General features: G+C 41.7%; 1 protein-coding gene across 1 annotated transcript in view; it reads left to right on the plus strand.

The window, feature by feature from the left end:
• The window catches only part of Lmx1a (LIM homeobox transcription factor 1 alpha), a 136865-nt gene that overhangs the window by 86619 nt on the left and 33241 nt on the right, over positions 1 to 17005 (plus strand). The window contains exon 3 of the mRNA XM_042677367.1: positions 5909 to 6141. Within this exon, the coding sequence (XP_042533301.1) occupies positions 5909 to 6141 (233 nt within the window). The remainder of the gene's footprint in view (positions 1 to 5908; positions 6142 to 17005) is intronic.

Below are 17005 nucleotides of genomic sequence, written 5' to 3' on the forward strand. Positions count from 1 at the left end.
GCTTCATGCATGCAAGGCAAGCGCTCTACCACTGAGCCACCTTCCCAGCCCCACATTACAACTTTTGATTGGCTGTGTTAGCCAGGGTTCGCCAGCAGAAACAAACAAATAAGGTAGAGATATAGGAGAGGGGATTTATTAGGAAAATGGGCTCATGTGATGGTGGAGGCCAGGAGGTCTTGTGACATGCCATCTGTGAGCTGGAAAACCAGGGAAACCAATAATGTACTTGTCAGTCCAAAGACAAAGTCCTGAGAACCGGCAGAACTCCTGCAGTCTCAAGCTAAGAGCCTTGGATGGTATTTACCCCTATTGAATGAAGGTGATTTCTTTTTTACTCAAGTCTCCTGGCTCAGATTCTATTCTCTTCAGGAAACACTTTCACAGAGATGTATAGAAACAATGCATTGCCAGCAACTCAGGCATTTCTAATCCAGTCAAGTCTACACCTAAAATTAACCATAACGAGTAAATCCAGATAAATTCTGTGTGATAGGCAGCCTGCAAGTTCCACTCTTTTCTTGAAGCCCATTTCTCTCCTCCATTCCATTTTTCAGCTTAAAAAAATCCATCATCTTTATCACTGTCATCACCACCATTGGGATAGTTACTTTTTATGAAGGATTTATTATGTATCAAGAACTATGTTTATTGGTTTAGTTGAGTGCCATTGAGACTAGAAGGTAGGTCCTTACACTATTCCTGTTGTATAGATGGTCTACTCAAACCCTCATACTTAGTAAGTGTGAGAATTAGATTTTAACTGATTTGATTCCACATGGTTGTCTCCTTGTAGCTGTGATTTCTACAACACAGTCTTTCTCTAGCTGAACTTCCTTGTGTCCTTGTCAATGCAAACCCTTCCTCATTGGCCTGAATTTCTGATTATACCTTGAAAACTCAGTGATTTCAGTTCTAACAAAAACAATCTCATTTCCCATCTCTGTGGAGTCAGAGTAGACTCTCACGTGATGGTGCTGGGTCAATAACTCTTCGTTCCTAACCTTGATTGAAAGAGGACAGGCCTCTTTCAGTAATGCTTTAGGTGCTTTACGGTGTTTGAGATGAGGAGTCAAAAGGAATCAACTTCGTTTTTAACTCCTGAGTCTGCAAGAACCTCCTGTAAAACCTAGGATCTACCCAGAGTCCTCCCATGAGCTGAGGCTGCCATTTCAGCAGCTTGATCCTTCTGTTTCTCCTATGAGGACAGTGCTAGAGAGGATGTGAGAGAGAAGTGAGAAAAGGACTCATGAGTTGCCCACCTCAGAGTCTCTCCACTTCCTGTGGAGATAAGGCATCACCAGCCGGGCTGAAGTGAAATAAGGTGATGTCCTCTTTGAGTTCATACAATAGTTCCCTGCCCCTTCTCCTCCACTCACTTAATGCCATAATGAATTGAAGGATCATCACAATTCCTGATGATAATTAGACATTCCATAAAGTTTAAATCCCCTTTTTTCTGGTCCACTGCTTTTCTTTTTGCAGTAGTGTAGTTTGGGAGGACTGAAGTAAGTTCTAGTAATGAGGACCCCAAGGTGTTTGGAATGGTGGGGTGATTGTCCCAAGATCAGACACTAACACCATACCATCTAGCTTCTTAATGTGGCATCATACTACTACTAGGAATCTTGCAATACTGTGGTACACCCTTGCTTCTCAAGTTCTGTGCCTTGCTGTGGGTTACCTTACACTTGCTTCCTGGTAGTGCTCAAGTGTCAGTCCTTTGCACCTATCTGCTCTTAAGACATTGTCTTCTGTGTAGTAAGGTTTCCCAACACATAAAAATGTAGAGTTACGAAATTACCTAGCTCTGTAGTTTCAAACGCATTTTAGGAGCAAACTACTATCTTCCAGAAGACACCTTTTCTGGAAATTTAGAATCTGTTGTGTGCATCGTTATGTCTCTGCATCTCTGTATCTACCTGTCTATCTAATCTTTTTTGGCGATAAGAGATGTAGTCATCTTTGGGTGAATGACATAGTACAGGAAAGGATTTTGCCCGGAGAATCAGTATATCAAGGCAGTGCCCTGCTGAAACACTGTCGGGAGACCTGGATTTAGAGACAGGCAGTATCTTGTTGCAAGATGGGGAATGATGGAGTAGAGACGGGTTTTTCTTCATTCTTGATACAATACTGGTCTAGGACAGTACCTTACATTAAGAAATGCAAGACGAGAAATCAAAGGTCCAGGAAAATGGGTGTCTTTTCTCAGGCCCCCCCAGTAAAGACAGAATCTTTGGGTCCAGGTCTTCTTACTCTTTGGCTTGTGCCCTTTCCCTGAATCAGGTCACCTGTCCTTTGTTCCTTTGCTTTCCTAGCGGCATCTGGGGTAGGGCCTGGCAGTGCCGTACACACAGTGCTTGACTTGGATGATTGAGCTATGGTAGGGAGAGGGTGCCAGGCCCATGGTTTGGTCTCAGGAGCATGCTCTGTCTCACTGTCAGCACAACCAGCAGTTTATCTCCTGGGTTAATTTTTCTGGGTAATATTATGCTCTGGAGATGAAGCCATGCCCATGTGAGTGCTTGGGGGACTCCCAAGAGGGTTCACATTCATGAGGAGGAAGGGAATTCTTGGGGATTATGTCTCAGGAAACTCTTGAGCACTGAGAACCACTTTGGGGAGAGAAGAAAAATCTACAAGCATCAAAAGACAGGTAGGGCCAAGAAAAATGATTAAAACTAGTCTGTCCCTTATAGGTGCTTGAGGACATGTTCTCATTTAACCATTACAGACCCAGGAATATAGGCACCAGGGCTGCCTTAAACATCTGAGCAAGCTGAGGCTGCAAGACATGGCTTGTGAGCCCCAAATCTCTGTGTACTGTCTCACTAAGATTGACAGCCATACACCAAAGTTTGTGGCTGTACAAGAAGTAGAAGCTGGGTACTTGGTGGAATTCTAGCCAGCTCCTTCCTGCCTGGCATGACATGTGGGACAGACAGCAGGAGTAGGGAAGAGAAGAGAAAGTGAAGAAAAAACTTTTGTGACCACTAGTCTAATCCGAGTGGATAAGGTCTCTCCTTTGTGCTCTTCTGTGCTATTCCACGCACACCTGCTGCTTGCTGGAGAATGTGGCTCTCTAAGTATAGGGATCCCTTTCAGACAGAAGGGCATTCGTTGGGGAAGGCTTAGTCTCTGGGACAGGTACTGCACTAGATGCTTTTCTAGGATTCTCATTCTACTGGTAAGGGGATGGGATGGTAAGGGAAGAGGAGTTAAAGGACCATCCCAAGGCGCATTCGGAGTAAGAGAATTTATGATGCTTAGAAGAGCTGGGCAATATGATGTCTGCCTAGATGATCTGGCAGTTCCAGAAGCCTTGACCAGCTTTCCTGGGCACAGCAATCTGCCAGGCTCTGAACCTAGAGCGAAGCCTCATTAGCATTCAGAGGGGGAAGTAACCATGAGGGACACATCCACAGCATTAGGAAGAGACAGACTGTGTTTTAATTATGACCTAGACTTCTGAACAAATCCTTTTCTCTGCTTGTCTGAGCCTTAGAGAAAACAACTTGTGGGAGGTGTGCAATCTGCAGCTGGGTCCACAGTGGCACTCAGTACAGCTGTGTACACATCTGGTACCCAGGTGGTGGACTATATGCTCTTTTTCTCCTTGAATTGCTCTGGGGTTCTAAGAGCCAAGTTAGTAAGGTGAGGAAGACCAGGTTTGGACCCAGCGCAGAAACCTAAGGAGACTGGAAAACAAAAAGCACCACTCTCTTCTGGTCTGTGATCCTCAGTGACCATGAACACGACAAGATCGGAGCCCAGACAACTGTGGGAACTTCCCTTGGCTGCTCCTGATCAACATGGCAGGTCTTCATTGCTGAGCTCACTCCAGCCCTTCCTTCTTTTACTTGGGGCACACTTCTGGAGTAGGGGATGAAATAAAATGGGAAGGAAAGGAGGAGGAGATTAACAGGGTAGAAGTTAGAAAGGCCAAGTACACATGCTACCACCTGCCACTGCAGAGTCTCAAGTGCTTGTTGACTCCTTGTGAGCACTTGCCTTGAGTCTGTTTAACAGTCCATTCCAGGGGACGAGGAGGAGAAGTGGGCTCGGGGACAAAGAGCCTTTGACCAGCTCCTGGAAAAGCTGTGATTCGTTTGCTCAGGTTGGCAAACAGTGGCTGGGGGACTTGGGACTCAGGGATGTGCTGGGTAGACTTTCTATAAAATGGATGTCGTCCAGCAAGGAGGGAGGGAGGAAAGGCAAAGATTTGAGAGACTAGAGTTAGTGTAGAAGTTCAGGAAAGAGAAAATCCAGACTGAGTAGCTGGAAAAAGGACAGAGAAGGGTCTGTTGGTACCTTTCATTCTGGTTTAGGGGCTCTCGTATAGCTTGTTGGTAGTGAAATGGCCTATAACAGCCATTGGACTGTCCCCCAACTTTGCCCCCTTTCTGAGGTTGAGGGCAGATGGGGGGTGTATTAAGATAGGTGTTTCTAAGGTGCTCCTGATGGCCAAGAATAGAGGGATATGTATAGTGATTCAAAGCATGGGTTGAAGATCAGATAGCACACCCACTTCCAATCGTTCAGACTGGCCTCTGTCCTGGGAGGAAGCTGTTTGTGGGCAGCTGGTTGGTTTATAGATGACTTCATTTCCGTCTCTAAGCCTGAACTTGAATGGTCCCTCTCTGTTTTTGCCTCCGTCTCTGTGTATGTGTCTCTTTGTGAGCATCTCATTAGCTTCTCTTCGCTTCACCATCTCAAAATGCTTCCCTTTTCCAGGAAGCTGCCAAGATAAACATATTGTGCATAAATGTTGACTTTGAATCAAACTGGTACCATTTCATGGTTGAGAATTGATTAAATATCATAGTTCCCATATATACTACTGCTACATGTTATTTTATATTTATGGGACATTGCTTTGAATTGTGCTTATATTCTGTTTCCTAACGACAAATCCCTAAGGGTAGGTATGAGCTATTTGTTCTTTTATGTGTGTTTGTTTCTTTAATGTTCTTTCATAAGTATGTGAGGGTGGGTGGATGGGAATGAATTTTGTCTTGTATTCTCGTATGCTTACATTGATGCCTGACACATAACAGATAATATATACTTGACTACAAGAATGCCACTGGGGTGATAGATACTTTTTCAGTCTCCATAGTAAGGCACAGAACGGATGGTGTGCTACAAGGTACACAATGGGTATGTCTGTATAAATGAAAGAAGAATAAATAAGTGTATGAGTGAGTTTTTGAGGTGAGCTTGGCCCAATTTAGGCCATCACAGTAGTTGGCCTGTGGTAGGAAAATGTTTCTTGATACTCATAGTTGCTTAGATCTGTAAAAGTGGGCCTTACTAGCTGATCTCGCTGGTACCTGCTCCCTAAATATACTTTGGGTTAGTGTATTTCTTCCTTTTAAAGAGGGGAATGGTGTATAGCTTTATGTCTTTGCTCTGGCCAGTCTATTCCTACTTGCTATTCTCTCCCTTACCATCTGACCTTTCTACTTCTATTATCTCTGGTATGTGGAGAGAATCAGAAAGTGATTTTGAGTGAGTTCACACACACACACACACACACATTGTACTGCTACTTTTAAAAAGGAAACATCTATTTATTTAAGAGACTGTAAAATGAATTTATAGTTCAGGAATCCCAGAGATATTTGAAGGCATATTATATTCAGGCATATGTTTGAGTTTTTACAAAAGAAATTATTGTGTCATCAGGCTATTAAAAACAAAAACATTGTCTTTGTAACTTTTAGTTTTGCTACAGGCCATCCTGGACTTTATTGATTGGGTATGACTAGGAGGAGATTAAACAACCTGAGTTCCAGCATCTTTGTCCTGAGTCTGGACAATCCTTTTGCTGTTGAGCTGAGGGGAGACTCAGACTCAAGCCTGACCTTCCTCACAGTGTCCTCCCTTTCTCTGCTCCTGCCAGGCTCTTTGCTGTCAAATGTGGAGGCTGCTTTGAGGTCATCGCACCCAATGAGTTTGTTATGCGTGCTCAGAAGAGTGTCTACCACCTGAGCTGCTTCTGCTGCTGTGTTTGTGAGCGACAGCTTCAAAAGGGTGATGAATTTGTCCTGAAGGAGGGGCAGCTGCTCTGCAAAGGGGATTATGAAAAGGAACGGGAGCTTCTCAGCCTGGTGAGCCCAGCAGCTTCTGACTCGGGTGAGTACCAGGAGGTGGGCAGCACCGTAGTGGAATGGTAGAGCAGAGTGGTCATCTGTATGGCTTTGTTCTCTGGAGGGCCAGCTGCCTAGGCAGCTTTTACTCCATGAGAAGTTGATTGTATTTCAGGAACTTTGTTTTAAAGTTCAGAGTCATCTGTTAACAGTCAGCTATTTCTATGCTGCTGCTGCATAACAAATCACCCTGAATTCCAGGGCATCCAACCATGAACAAAAATACATTCACAAATCTTCAGATGAGTTTAGCTTCAGGCTTAGACCAGGTCCAGGTTTCTTCTGTGTGATTTTTTTCTAGAGTACTGGGCATAATCTCCTGGTAGTGGCAGAATAAAAGAAGGAATATTCTATCACACAAGCACACTGTACGTTTTGTCTGCTAATATCCCATGATAAAAATGTATTACAAAGTCTCAGGTTTGGGAAAAATACTCCACTCAGCACAGAGTCTTGCCACATTGTACACGATGTGTCACTATGGAATACTATTAAAGGGATGATGAATTGGAGTCAGTAATTGAGTCTGTGATGATCATTGAATTTCTCCAAAGCTTTGTGGGTCACATAAAGGGGTAAAATGAATTTGTCCTTCCTCCTCGTATATCCAGCCCTCACCTCACACTGACCGGAGAAGAAGGAAGAAAGAAATAGGGGATGTTTGAATTTTTTTAAGTGAATATGCTGATATTGGGGCTGGAATCCAGGAGCTTTTTAGCCTTTTCATTCAAGGTTAGCATTCTGCCGCTTGAGCAACAGTTCAGACTTCTGGCTTTTTGGTGGTGAATTGGAGATGAATCTCATAGCCTGGGCATGGCTTCGAAGCATGATTGATCTTCAGATCTCAGCCTGCTGAATAGCTGGGATTACAGATGTAGGTCACTGGAACCTGGCTCTTGGTTTGAAAATTGTACAGAACAGACTTTGTAGGGTCTAAGAAATGAATAAACATAGGAATGTCATTCCAGAGTATTAGTTCCCACAGGACAGTGTTTGTCTTTACCCATGAATCTTTTGAGATCCGGTAAGGTGATATTCATGTAATTTTGCTTTTTGTTGTTGTTGTTGTTGGTATTTTGGTTTGGTATTTGCGATTGCAATTCCAACTCCCCAGCTTGTGTTTTGGCTTTTGGTAACCTCACTCTGGGATGCTAGGCTCTTCCATCTCTGTGCTTCAGCTGCTGTCAGTGTCTGTCACTCCTGGCCAAATGAAGGGAATCTTCACTCCTAGTCTTGCCCTCTAACTCTTCCATCTTTCTAGCATGTTCTGTATGCTCTAGACTCCACTGCACCAGGGAAGACCTTGAGGCCCTGTGCTGGATGAGCTTACCCCTCCACTTCTCCCATTTGATTGTTGTTGCTTGCAATTGTTTGCCTTTCTTGCCAGGAACTAAGCTCCTTGAGAGACAGTATGTGTTTTCTTTATCTCTTTGTCCCCTGGCACCTAATGTAGGCATGGACCATAGAGGTTTACATAGACTTTTTGTTACAGAATAAATAAACCCATGGAACAGAGCTTAAGTGCCAGAGGGTTGGAGATCAGCAGCTGGGGTGCCTTGTCCTAGCTGCAACATGTATCTCTGGGACCTGAAAAATGTGTCTAAACTCTAAGCCTCCATTTCCACAATTGCAAAATGGTGACAGTCACATTGACCTAAATGGGTTCTTCTTTGGGGAATAAACGAAATAATCATACCCAAAGCCTAGTGTTCAGCTAAGAGCTGCTGGTTGGGTCTTCCCTGTAGTGAGAGTTTTTGCAGTTTCATTTTTTACTTTTGTTTGACTCCTTGCTGACTCTTGCTTGACTGTGCTTATAGCTTTTAAGGGAGCTCTCACCCTGGTCAACTCTTACTGGGATTTGTGTCTCAAGTTTTCCTAGATTTTTTTTAATTTGAGGAAAATTTTTCTTTGTCTGGAACACAGGCTCTGACATATTCAAGTATTTCCTGAGGGTAGTTAGGCCCATGGAGCATCCTGGTGTCTAGTTGGTATAAGGCCAGCTCACCCTGTGGTTTCCCATCAGGTGTCATGTAGTAACTTCCCATCCATAGCCCCTCCTCTCTGCAGAGCAATGCAAAAGCTTCAGATTTTCAAAAGTCTCTCTGCATGGTGGACAGAACACCAGTGTGACTTTAGAAAGATAGGCATGCCCAGAGGGACATAACATTCTCTCCCATGTAGAAATAAACACTATAGTCTAGCCTTTCCTCATATACAGCCGGTTGTATGGGTATTGATCACTCAGTGACCTAGTTGCCCCGTTTTAAAAGTTTACAGATTTTAAGTTAAAATCTGAATGGGACATTGTTCCCTCCCCCCCCCCCACACACACACACACATACAAAAAGAAGGCACAAAGAAGACATTGGATCTTAGCACATATTATTAGTAGAATTATACTGTTCAGAGCAAGGGAACTGTGCTAGGTCTTGTCTGAACACATTTTCAGCAGTATGTTTGGTTGTGAACATTTCTCTTTGAGGCTGATATCAATAAACTGGAGCTTTCCAGATCATTGATTTGTATAGCATTCAGCATGCGTAACTTGAATGTGAGCTCTGTACCAGCCATAGAGTCAAAATATGACTAACAAGAATGGCAAAGGGGTAGGGAGATTGCAAATTGTGTCTAATGAAGAAATTGTAGCTGTGTAGGCTAGGAAAGTAAAGACTAAATGAGGATATACCAGTTGCCTTTAAATAGAACAGACCAGCATTTTGTCTTACTTCACAGAGAGAAATAGAATTCATTCACTCAGTTACCTAACAAAACCTTGGATACTTGCATCGTAAATAGAAAAGTACTAGGAAGTAGTTTTCAACTCAACAAAGGGAATGTGTTGGAATGTCATTTTAATGGTTAGATCCAACAAAGAGTAAACTTACCCAAGGAAAAGACCTTCCATGTGTTGAGATTAATATCGGCAGGTAAAAAGGAGGGTGGTTCCAGGAGGACTCCTGTTGTCTCTGCTCTAAAACTCCATGGTTCATTTTTGCAACATTATATGTAATGACATTAACATCTCAACCTGATTAAAATTGTATTACTCATTTGTCACATATATAAATGCTGCCTTTCTTGCATTATAAATGGTTTGTGTGCTTGCCTCACTAATGAACGGAAAAACGTCCAAGGAACAGAGTTGGGCTTTAAATCCTTTGTTTCCTTAACATAGGTTCTTAATATGATACTAAGAAGATCAAGTGATCAAGAAGTGGCTAATGGGTGGAATTAAGTCCTGAAGGAAAGACATTTACCTCTGACTAGGACTTTATAGAAAGCAGACAAGTAACTATAGCATACATCCCAGCATAAATGTAATTGTTCCTTTGGTTTCTGTCTGGAGTGCCCTACACATTGTAGCTGCTTGATAAATATCTGTTGACTGGATTGCTGACTGCCATCATCTATAATATTATCAGTGACTTAGATGAAGACCCAGAAGGCAGATGACATAAACTGGACAGGGCATACTGGTTCAGCAGCTAATAATCTCCCTAATCAGGACGGTTTTGGTAAACAAACAGAACACTGGTAAGCTGAAATGTAACTAAACATCAGGCTCCCAAATTCAACTATGGTTATATGAAATGAGTCCTGTTGCATGGAATTACACGTAGGGTTGTTAAGTGATGCTAAAAGCAGTGGGATTCAGAAAGACCTATCTTGAACTAAGAGAGCTATAATGTTCATAATTTATCACTCTAGTACCTTTTTGTATAAATCAGAAGATATTTAGGATACTTGGGGTAATTTTATGTGACACATTTTAGGAGATCATTGGCTAGCCTGATAAAGATCCCTTAGGAGAGTTATTAGTTATCTTGTTAAATGATTTAAAAACCTAAGAGGCTCAGAATAGTTTCGTAAAACTAAGGCTTGAGAGTCACATCCCAGGTTGCAGCTGCAGTACAGATGTGAAACATTCAGATTCAACATAGCATAGAACTATGTTTATATGACAGGGTGATGGGCCTTCAGGGAAGTTTATCCCTTAACATTGTAACTACCTAATGGTAATAAGTTGCTTATAGATTTTAGAGCCCATGGCTTTATGATGCTGACTGAGATGACTTAAAGGAACGTATGGGTAAGTTCATAGCTACTTAGAATTCTAACCTTAGGGAGTCTTGTGCTACAGAAAACTTTGATCTAATGTGGTTCCACCTCTTCTGTTCCGGTCCCTGCCTTGTCAGTGGCCTTGAAAAACAACCTCACAAGCAGATGGATAAAATTTGTAGTCAGAAGAAGATCCTGCAACATTTAGGTCTTGAGTTCTTCTTCCAGAAGAACCATGGGCTCTCAGTTGGAGTAGGTTTCTTGGGTCTTGTCCACACTCACCACCAACCCTTGCTTGAATATCTTAGCCACAGGGGCTAAAGAGATATAGGATTACAAGTCAAAGAACCTTTCCTCCCTACTCAGTATAATAGTGACTCTAGACATGGCAGTTTTTCTCTATGTACTCATCAGTTCTCTAGCAGATACTAGCCAGAAGTCCTGAAATTCAGTCCTGAAACTCACCTACTTTTGGAGAGTATCAGATTCCACTGGGCTAATGGTTTGTTTAAACAAGAGAAATCCCCACCCTTCTGCTTTGGATACCAGTTGCAAGTTAGAGGATGTCCCTATACTTCCAACCAATTAGGGTCAGAAATTGGAGTTCCCAGGAGGCTCTGCTCAGATTCAACTAATTGCTCAAAGTAGCTAAGAACTTTCCACCTAGGTTCAGATTTTTTCTATATATATTTTTATTGTAAAAATACTGTGCAGAGGGGTTACAGTTACTTGAGTAGGGTAATGAGTACATTTCCTATCGAGCATTTGTTACCTTCTCCTTTGTTTTTCCCGTACCATCCCTTTCCTCCCCACCTCCCCAACTCCATCCCCCCTGAAATTATAAAGTTCATTTTCAACATAGTGTCTTGTACATCTAGGTTTAGAGTTTTATTACTGAGAATATTTTAAAGACAACCAATGAACAGTGGACAAAGAGATACACAGGCTGAGGTATATGAAAAGGGGAAATATCTATGTCTTGATATGACACCTTCCAGTTGTCTGGAAGCTACCAGGATCTTCTTTTGAATTTCTGTGAGACCTTAATTACAGTGGAATGACTGATCATATCATTGGCCATTCTGAATCCATTCAACCTTTAGCCCCTTTTCCCTTCCCTAAGTTGGAGGTGGGACTGAAAGTCTCAAAAATCTAATCTTGCTTTGGTCTAACTTTGGCAAGCCCCTATCCTAGAAATGTCTGGAAGCACCCAGACACCAACTGTCTTTTTGCATACAAAAGATATTCTTACCACTACAAAAGAAGCCCTTTTGTTTTGGCCAGGAAATTGGACAAAGACCCCATTTATATTTCACAGGTTTGTAGGAACTCTTGACCTCACATTTTGTAGTACGTTGTTGGTTGTATTAGGTCTCAACACCTATCCTAGCCCATGTGTAACCTCAAATTATGTTCTTGGCCTTCCTTTAGCAACTTACAAAATAAGTCAGAGACTGCTTTCCTCCATCTCAAAATGAATTGGAGACAGAAATCCTTGTTAGGATCTATGAGACTCTTTTTTTTTTTGGTTGGTCCTGGGTCTTGAATTCTGGGTCTGGACGCTGTCCCTCAGCTCTTCAGCTCAAGGCTTGTGCTCTACCATTTGAACTGGAGCGCCACTTCCAGGTTTCTAGTGGCTTACTGAGATAAAGAGTTTCTTAGACGTTCCTGTCCAGGCTGGTTTTGAACTACAATCCTCAGATCTCAGCCTCCTGAGTAGCTAGGATTACAGGCATGAGCCACCAGCGCCTTGCTTAGATCTACAAGACTCTTTACTCTTCCTTTTTTCCTTTCTAGTGCTTTTCCATTCTTCCAATTAGCCCTTATAGGAGACATATACTATCTATGAAAATACTACAATCTCTTAAAATGTGGCATCAATATGAGGCTAACATTTTCTGTCTGTGGGTTCAATAGTAGTGTTATGGATAGCTTATTTTATCAGATCCATGGACAGTGTGTACCTACTTTATCACTGTATCCTCAGGGACTACTAGCATAGGCCTGGACACTGAAATGTTAGGTAAAGTCTGTTAAAGGATGAATAAGCTCAAAAAGTACTAGCATCATGAACGCTGTCAGGGCTTTGGAAATAGGTGGTTTCATTAGCTGTTTTGACCCAGGAATGGAAGCAGGAGCTTGTAGACAGGCTAGAGGCAACTACGGTTCCTGGCTGGTTCATGTAGAATTTCTCATCTACTTCTATCTCCATATTTTCTCTTAAAACCAGAGGTTATCTATGTGTCTCATGCAGCAGTTCAAAACATGTTTCCTTAAATATAAAAATTAAGGGTGTGTGTGTGTGTGTGTGTTGTATGTGTGTGTGTGTGTGTTTGTGTGTGCATGCATGAGTGCTCTAGTCTTGGGGCTTGAACTCGGGGCCTGGATGCTATCCTTGAGCTTTTATGCTCAAGGCTAGTGCTCTATTACTTGAGCCACAGATTGATTTCCAGGTTTTTGGTGATTAATTGAAGATGAGTTTCGTAGACTTTGCTGCCCTCGCTTGGCTTTGAACCATAAATCCTCAGATCTCCATCTCCTGAGTAGCTTTGGCATCCGGCAATATTTAAGTTTTGAAATAAAAATTTAAATTTACACACAATGGGATTTCTCAGGGAAATGGATAGACCTGGAATGAATTGTGTAAAGTGAGGTTAGCTAAGCTTAGAGAGACCAGTTGGTATTTGTTTTCTCTCCTATGCAAAGCTAGATCTAAAATATACTAGGACATGATAAATCATACAGGATGATAGACTTTCACACACAGTGAGACTAAAGGAGATAATTTTAGGGGAAGAACACAAAGATACAATGCCTCTGTGCCTCTGATAATGTAAAGAATATTTATCTAAATGAATTCTAGGAAATGGAAAAAAATTAAATTTATGAAGCACTTGAAAAATAGGACAGAAGTTCTCACATATCCTTCATCCAGCTTCCTCTAATGCTAACATTGTGTGTGGCCATAGGACCTTTATCAAATTAAGAAGGTAACATTGCATAGCATTATATATAAACTATAATAGCCCTATTCAATTTCATGAGATTTTTCCATCAATATTTCTTTTTGTCAGTCATGAGGCTTGAACTCAGGACCCAGGTGCTATCCCTGAGCTTTTTTGTTGAAGGTTAGCACTCTACCACTTAGAGCCACAGTGCCACTTCCAGTTTTCCAGTGGTTAATTGGAGATAGGAGTTTCATGGACTTTCCTGCCAAGGCTAGCTTTGAACCTCGATCCTCAGATCTCAGTCTTCTAAGTAGTTAGGATTACAGGCTTCAGCCATCAGCACCTGGCTTTCATTGTTTTTACCCTTCCAAGATCCAATCCAGGATAAGAGGTTGTATTTATTTAGTTAGTTACTTACATGCTGGTCCTGGAACTTGAAATCAGGGCCTGGGGACTGTCCCTGGTTGTTTTTGCTCAGAGCTAGCACTCTCTGACTTGATCCACAGCTCTACTTCCAGTTTTTGGGTTTTTTTTTTGTAATTTATTGGAAATAAGAGTCTCAAGGACTTTTCTGACCAGGCTGGTTTTGAACTGAGCCTCACATTGCAGCCCCCTGATTAGTTAGGCTTACCCCAGCTATTTTGGATTATTTTAAAGTGTGATTGTCTATTTTCATTTTTTGATTACTAAAAATGGCTATGATCCAAATTTTAGTTTTCGTTTGTCATCCCAACATGTTTTTTAAATTTTATTTTTTTATTGCATTTTATTTTTTTTTCAATTTTACTGTAAAGGTGATATACAGAGGGTTACAATTGCACAAATAAGGTAATGAGTAAATTTCTTTTCCATCAGTGTTAACCTCTCCCTTGTTTTCTCCCTCTTTCCCTCCCTCCTCCCTCCCCTCCTTCCCAAGTTGTAAAATTCATTTCCAACCTTGTGGCTAGTGAGTATAATTGTTGACTTGGTTCACGGTTTGTCCCACCATTTCTATGATTAACATCTTATTTTCTTTTAGCACCTCTAGCCACAGAATCAGATTTTATTTTTGTTGTTGTTGTTGCTTATTTTGGGGTTTTGTTTCAACCTGGCTTCTGCTTACTGGGGAATCTGGACTGCAGTGGGGGTCTTGATGTGCTTCTCCTAGTTGTGCATCAACTGGACCATCACAGGGCCTGGCATGCAATAGGCACTCAGTAATGTGTGCATCTATATAAACAAATTAACTTTCTCCTGATCATGTTAAACTCAAGTCTTTTGTAAATAAGGACAAATCTTTAGTATTTTTTCCCCACTGGAGTTAGGAAGAAGATTTCTTGCACCCACTGGAGTTTTGAGTCCTTTGTTCTTATTTTTCTTGGGATAATATGGGATGTTGTCACTTTCTAGGGCCCAAAAGTTTGAGAATTACTGCTACAAAGGTGATTATTCACACACTGTTTCCTAGAGTTTGCAATTGGTGTGCATTCCTGAAATTTTAAGCCTGTAAATATATTTTAATTATATGTACTATGTCAGGTGCTGTGAATTAGACAAAAGACACAAATGTATCACCTGTGGCCCTGAAGATTTTGGTACAGTGTCTGCATAGAGAGACATAAGAAGAATGCTATCTCTTCTTATTGTGGCTGTTATTATCAAAGTGACAGGAAGAGCGCACATGTTTATATCATGTCTAACACAAGGGGCTTCAAGGACATTTTCTGGTTTATTAATCTGGCATCTCTGGATGATAGGCAAGAGGCAGTAATAATCATTGGGTCTTTCGGGTTATTTTCAAAATCAACAGTTATATCTCTTGTTAGTATCACAGCCATAAAATTCACTACCAGAATTATTTGTTGCCCTCTGTCTGGGTTCGGCACTTCTGCTCTGTACTGAAGTTTGGTCTTTTACTGCATTTATTTTGTCTTCGTAAAATAGATGGTGAAATAAAAGACACAGGATACTCAAGTCAGGGATAAGCCAGAATAAGAACTTAATTCTACCAATTATGAAGTCAGGACATTTGATACTGAAACAGAGGTGATCAACTCTTGCTGTAATTATGAGTTGGGTTGAGGCTGTCTTTGGCATTCATAGGCTGTCTGCAGATTCAGACAATATATGATCTCTCTTCCACTGAATGTTATTTAATTTTGGAACTATGTGCACCCTTAATGGTTTTGACGAAAACAAATTACAGAAACCACAATTTAAAATGAGCACGATTGTTTCACAGTACATTTCACTCTCAGTAGTGTTTATGCATTTTCATATCTCCTGTACAACCTTCATAAGAAAAGAAACTGGCCAAAAGAGCAATTCATCCTTGTCATTTTTTTCATGATAGCGAGGATGACAACATTCACAATACTGAACCGAGATCATTATCTTAAGTGATTTTCGTGAATTAGTGAATTCAATCTTATATCATGATGATGAAGAAAGCAGTCCTAGTAGTATTCTAGTTCTATAGATGAAGATAAACATGGAGAAGGTAGGAATGTGTCCCCAGGCACTATAGTTAGTCATTGGAAAAGCCAGAGTTGAAACCAGGCTGATTCTAGCACCTGTATCACTAAGCCCTTTCCTCCGTGGCCTAGTCACTAGAGATGTGTCTGTATAGTGACATGGGCCTTCATATTTTCTTCTCACATTTCAAGAAGCTCCATGGGTAGCCCTGGCAGTGTTTCAGGTGCTCAGTGGGACCTCCTCACTGAGAGAACCCCATGGAAGAATCTTGCTCACGTATAGTTAGAGCAACAGAGAGGAAGTGATCCGAACTGAGTTTCACTCCCTTCCAGCACCAGTCACAAATACACATGCTGTTCTAACATCTAGCTTCTCAATCATCACTGTCCTGTACTTCTTATGGCCCCCTCCTACAAAGCAGGAATAATAGACTTGGGAGGGTCCAAAACTATGGTATATGAATATGGGAAGCCTTTTCAAAGTGGTTGTGAGGGAGGGACCATTATTATTATTGTCGTCATCTTCTTCTCCTTCTCCTCTTCCTCCTCCTCCTCCCCTCTGCTCCTCCTCCTCCTCCTCCCTCCTTCTCCTCCTCCTCCCATCTCCTCCTCCTCCTTTTTGGTTTGATTTTGTTTGGTTTTACAATTACTCAACATATGTCTGGTTTTGCTCCTGTGTAGCTTATCTGATAGTAGAAACACAATAAAAAATGGACCTTTATTAGTTTTTACCCAGATGAGAGGTATTAGCTGCACAAACTGCACCCCTCATTAATTAAATAAATCAAAGCCTAACAGTGGAGTTAAATCCACACAGAGCAAAACTTCCAGTAAGCTCCTTCTACAAGTGGACCTGTGATGTCCTACCTTGTGTCCTAGACCTATCTCAGCAAAATGAACTCAGATTTGCCTTCCTTTGGCAGTGATGACATAGACTTTGTCCACCTTTACACAGAATCCTTTTTGGCTATGGTGACAGGGCTTAGCACAATGAGTAGAGAATTTAGCATGATAGCCTCTGTACAGGCAGAGGCTACTTTATGAGTCAGTCCCCTCATTACCGGTGGTGAATACTCCAGGCTCCTTTCCATCCTGTTACCTATCCGGGAAGATGGTACAGGGAGGATGTTGGATTTTCTTGCCTTGACATTACAGCCACACCCATCCACTCCCATGTCCAGCCAAAGGATTTCAAGGTAGATCTGAAGATGCTTTCCATAGTTCACTGAGCAAACTGGAAATCACTTACAATATTTCCTTTCCTGTGACCAAGGAAAGCCACCAGAGTTCCATTTATTAGGGATTGCTGGCAAGACTAGGCATGACATCCTGAGTACTTTGGTGTTTGTGTTGTATAAGCATATGGAAAGCACCCTGAGATCTTCTGCCA

The sequence above is a fragment of the Dipodomys spectabilis genome, unplaced genomic scaffold (genome assembly GCF_019054845.1).
Source record: "Dipodomys spectabilis isolate Male_0828 unplaced genomic scaffold, ASM1905484v1 ptg000036l, whole genome shotgun sequence".
In the NCBI taxonomy this organism is placed as follows: Eukaryota; Metazoa; Chordata; class Mammalia; order Rodentia; family Heteromyidae; genus Dipodomys; species Dipodomys spectabilis.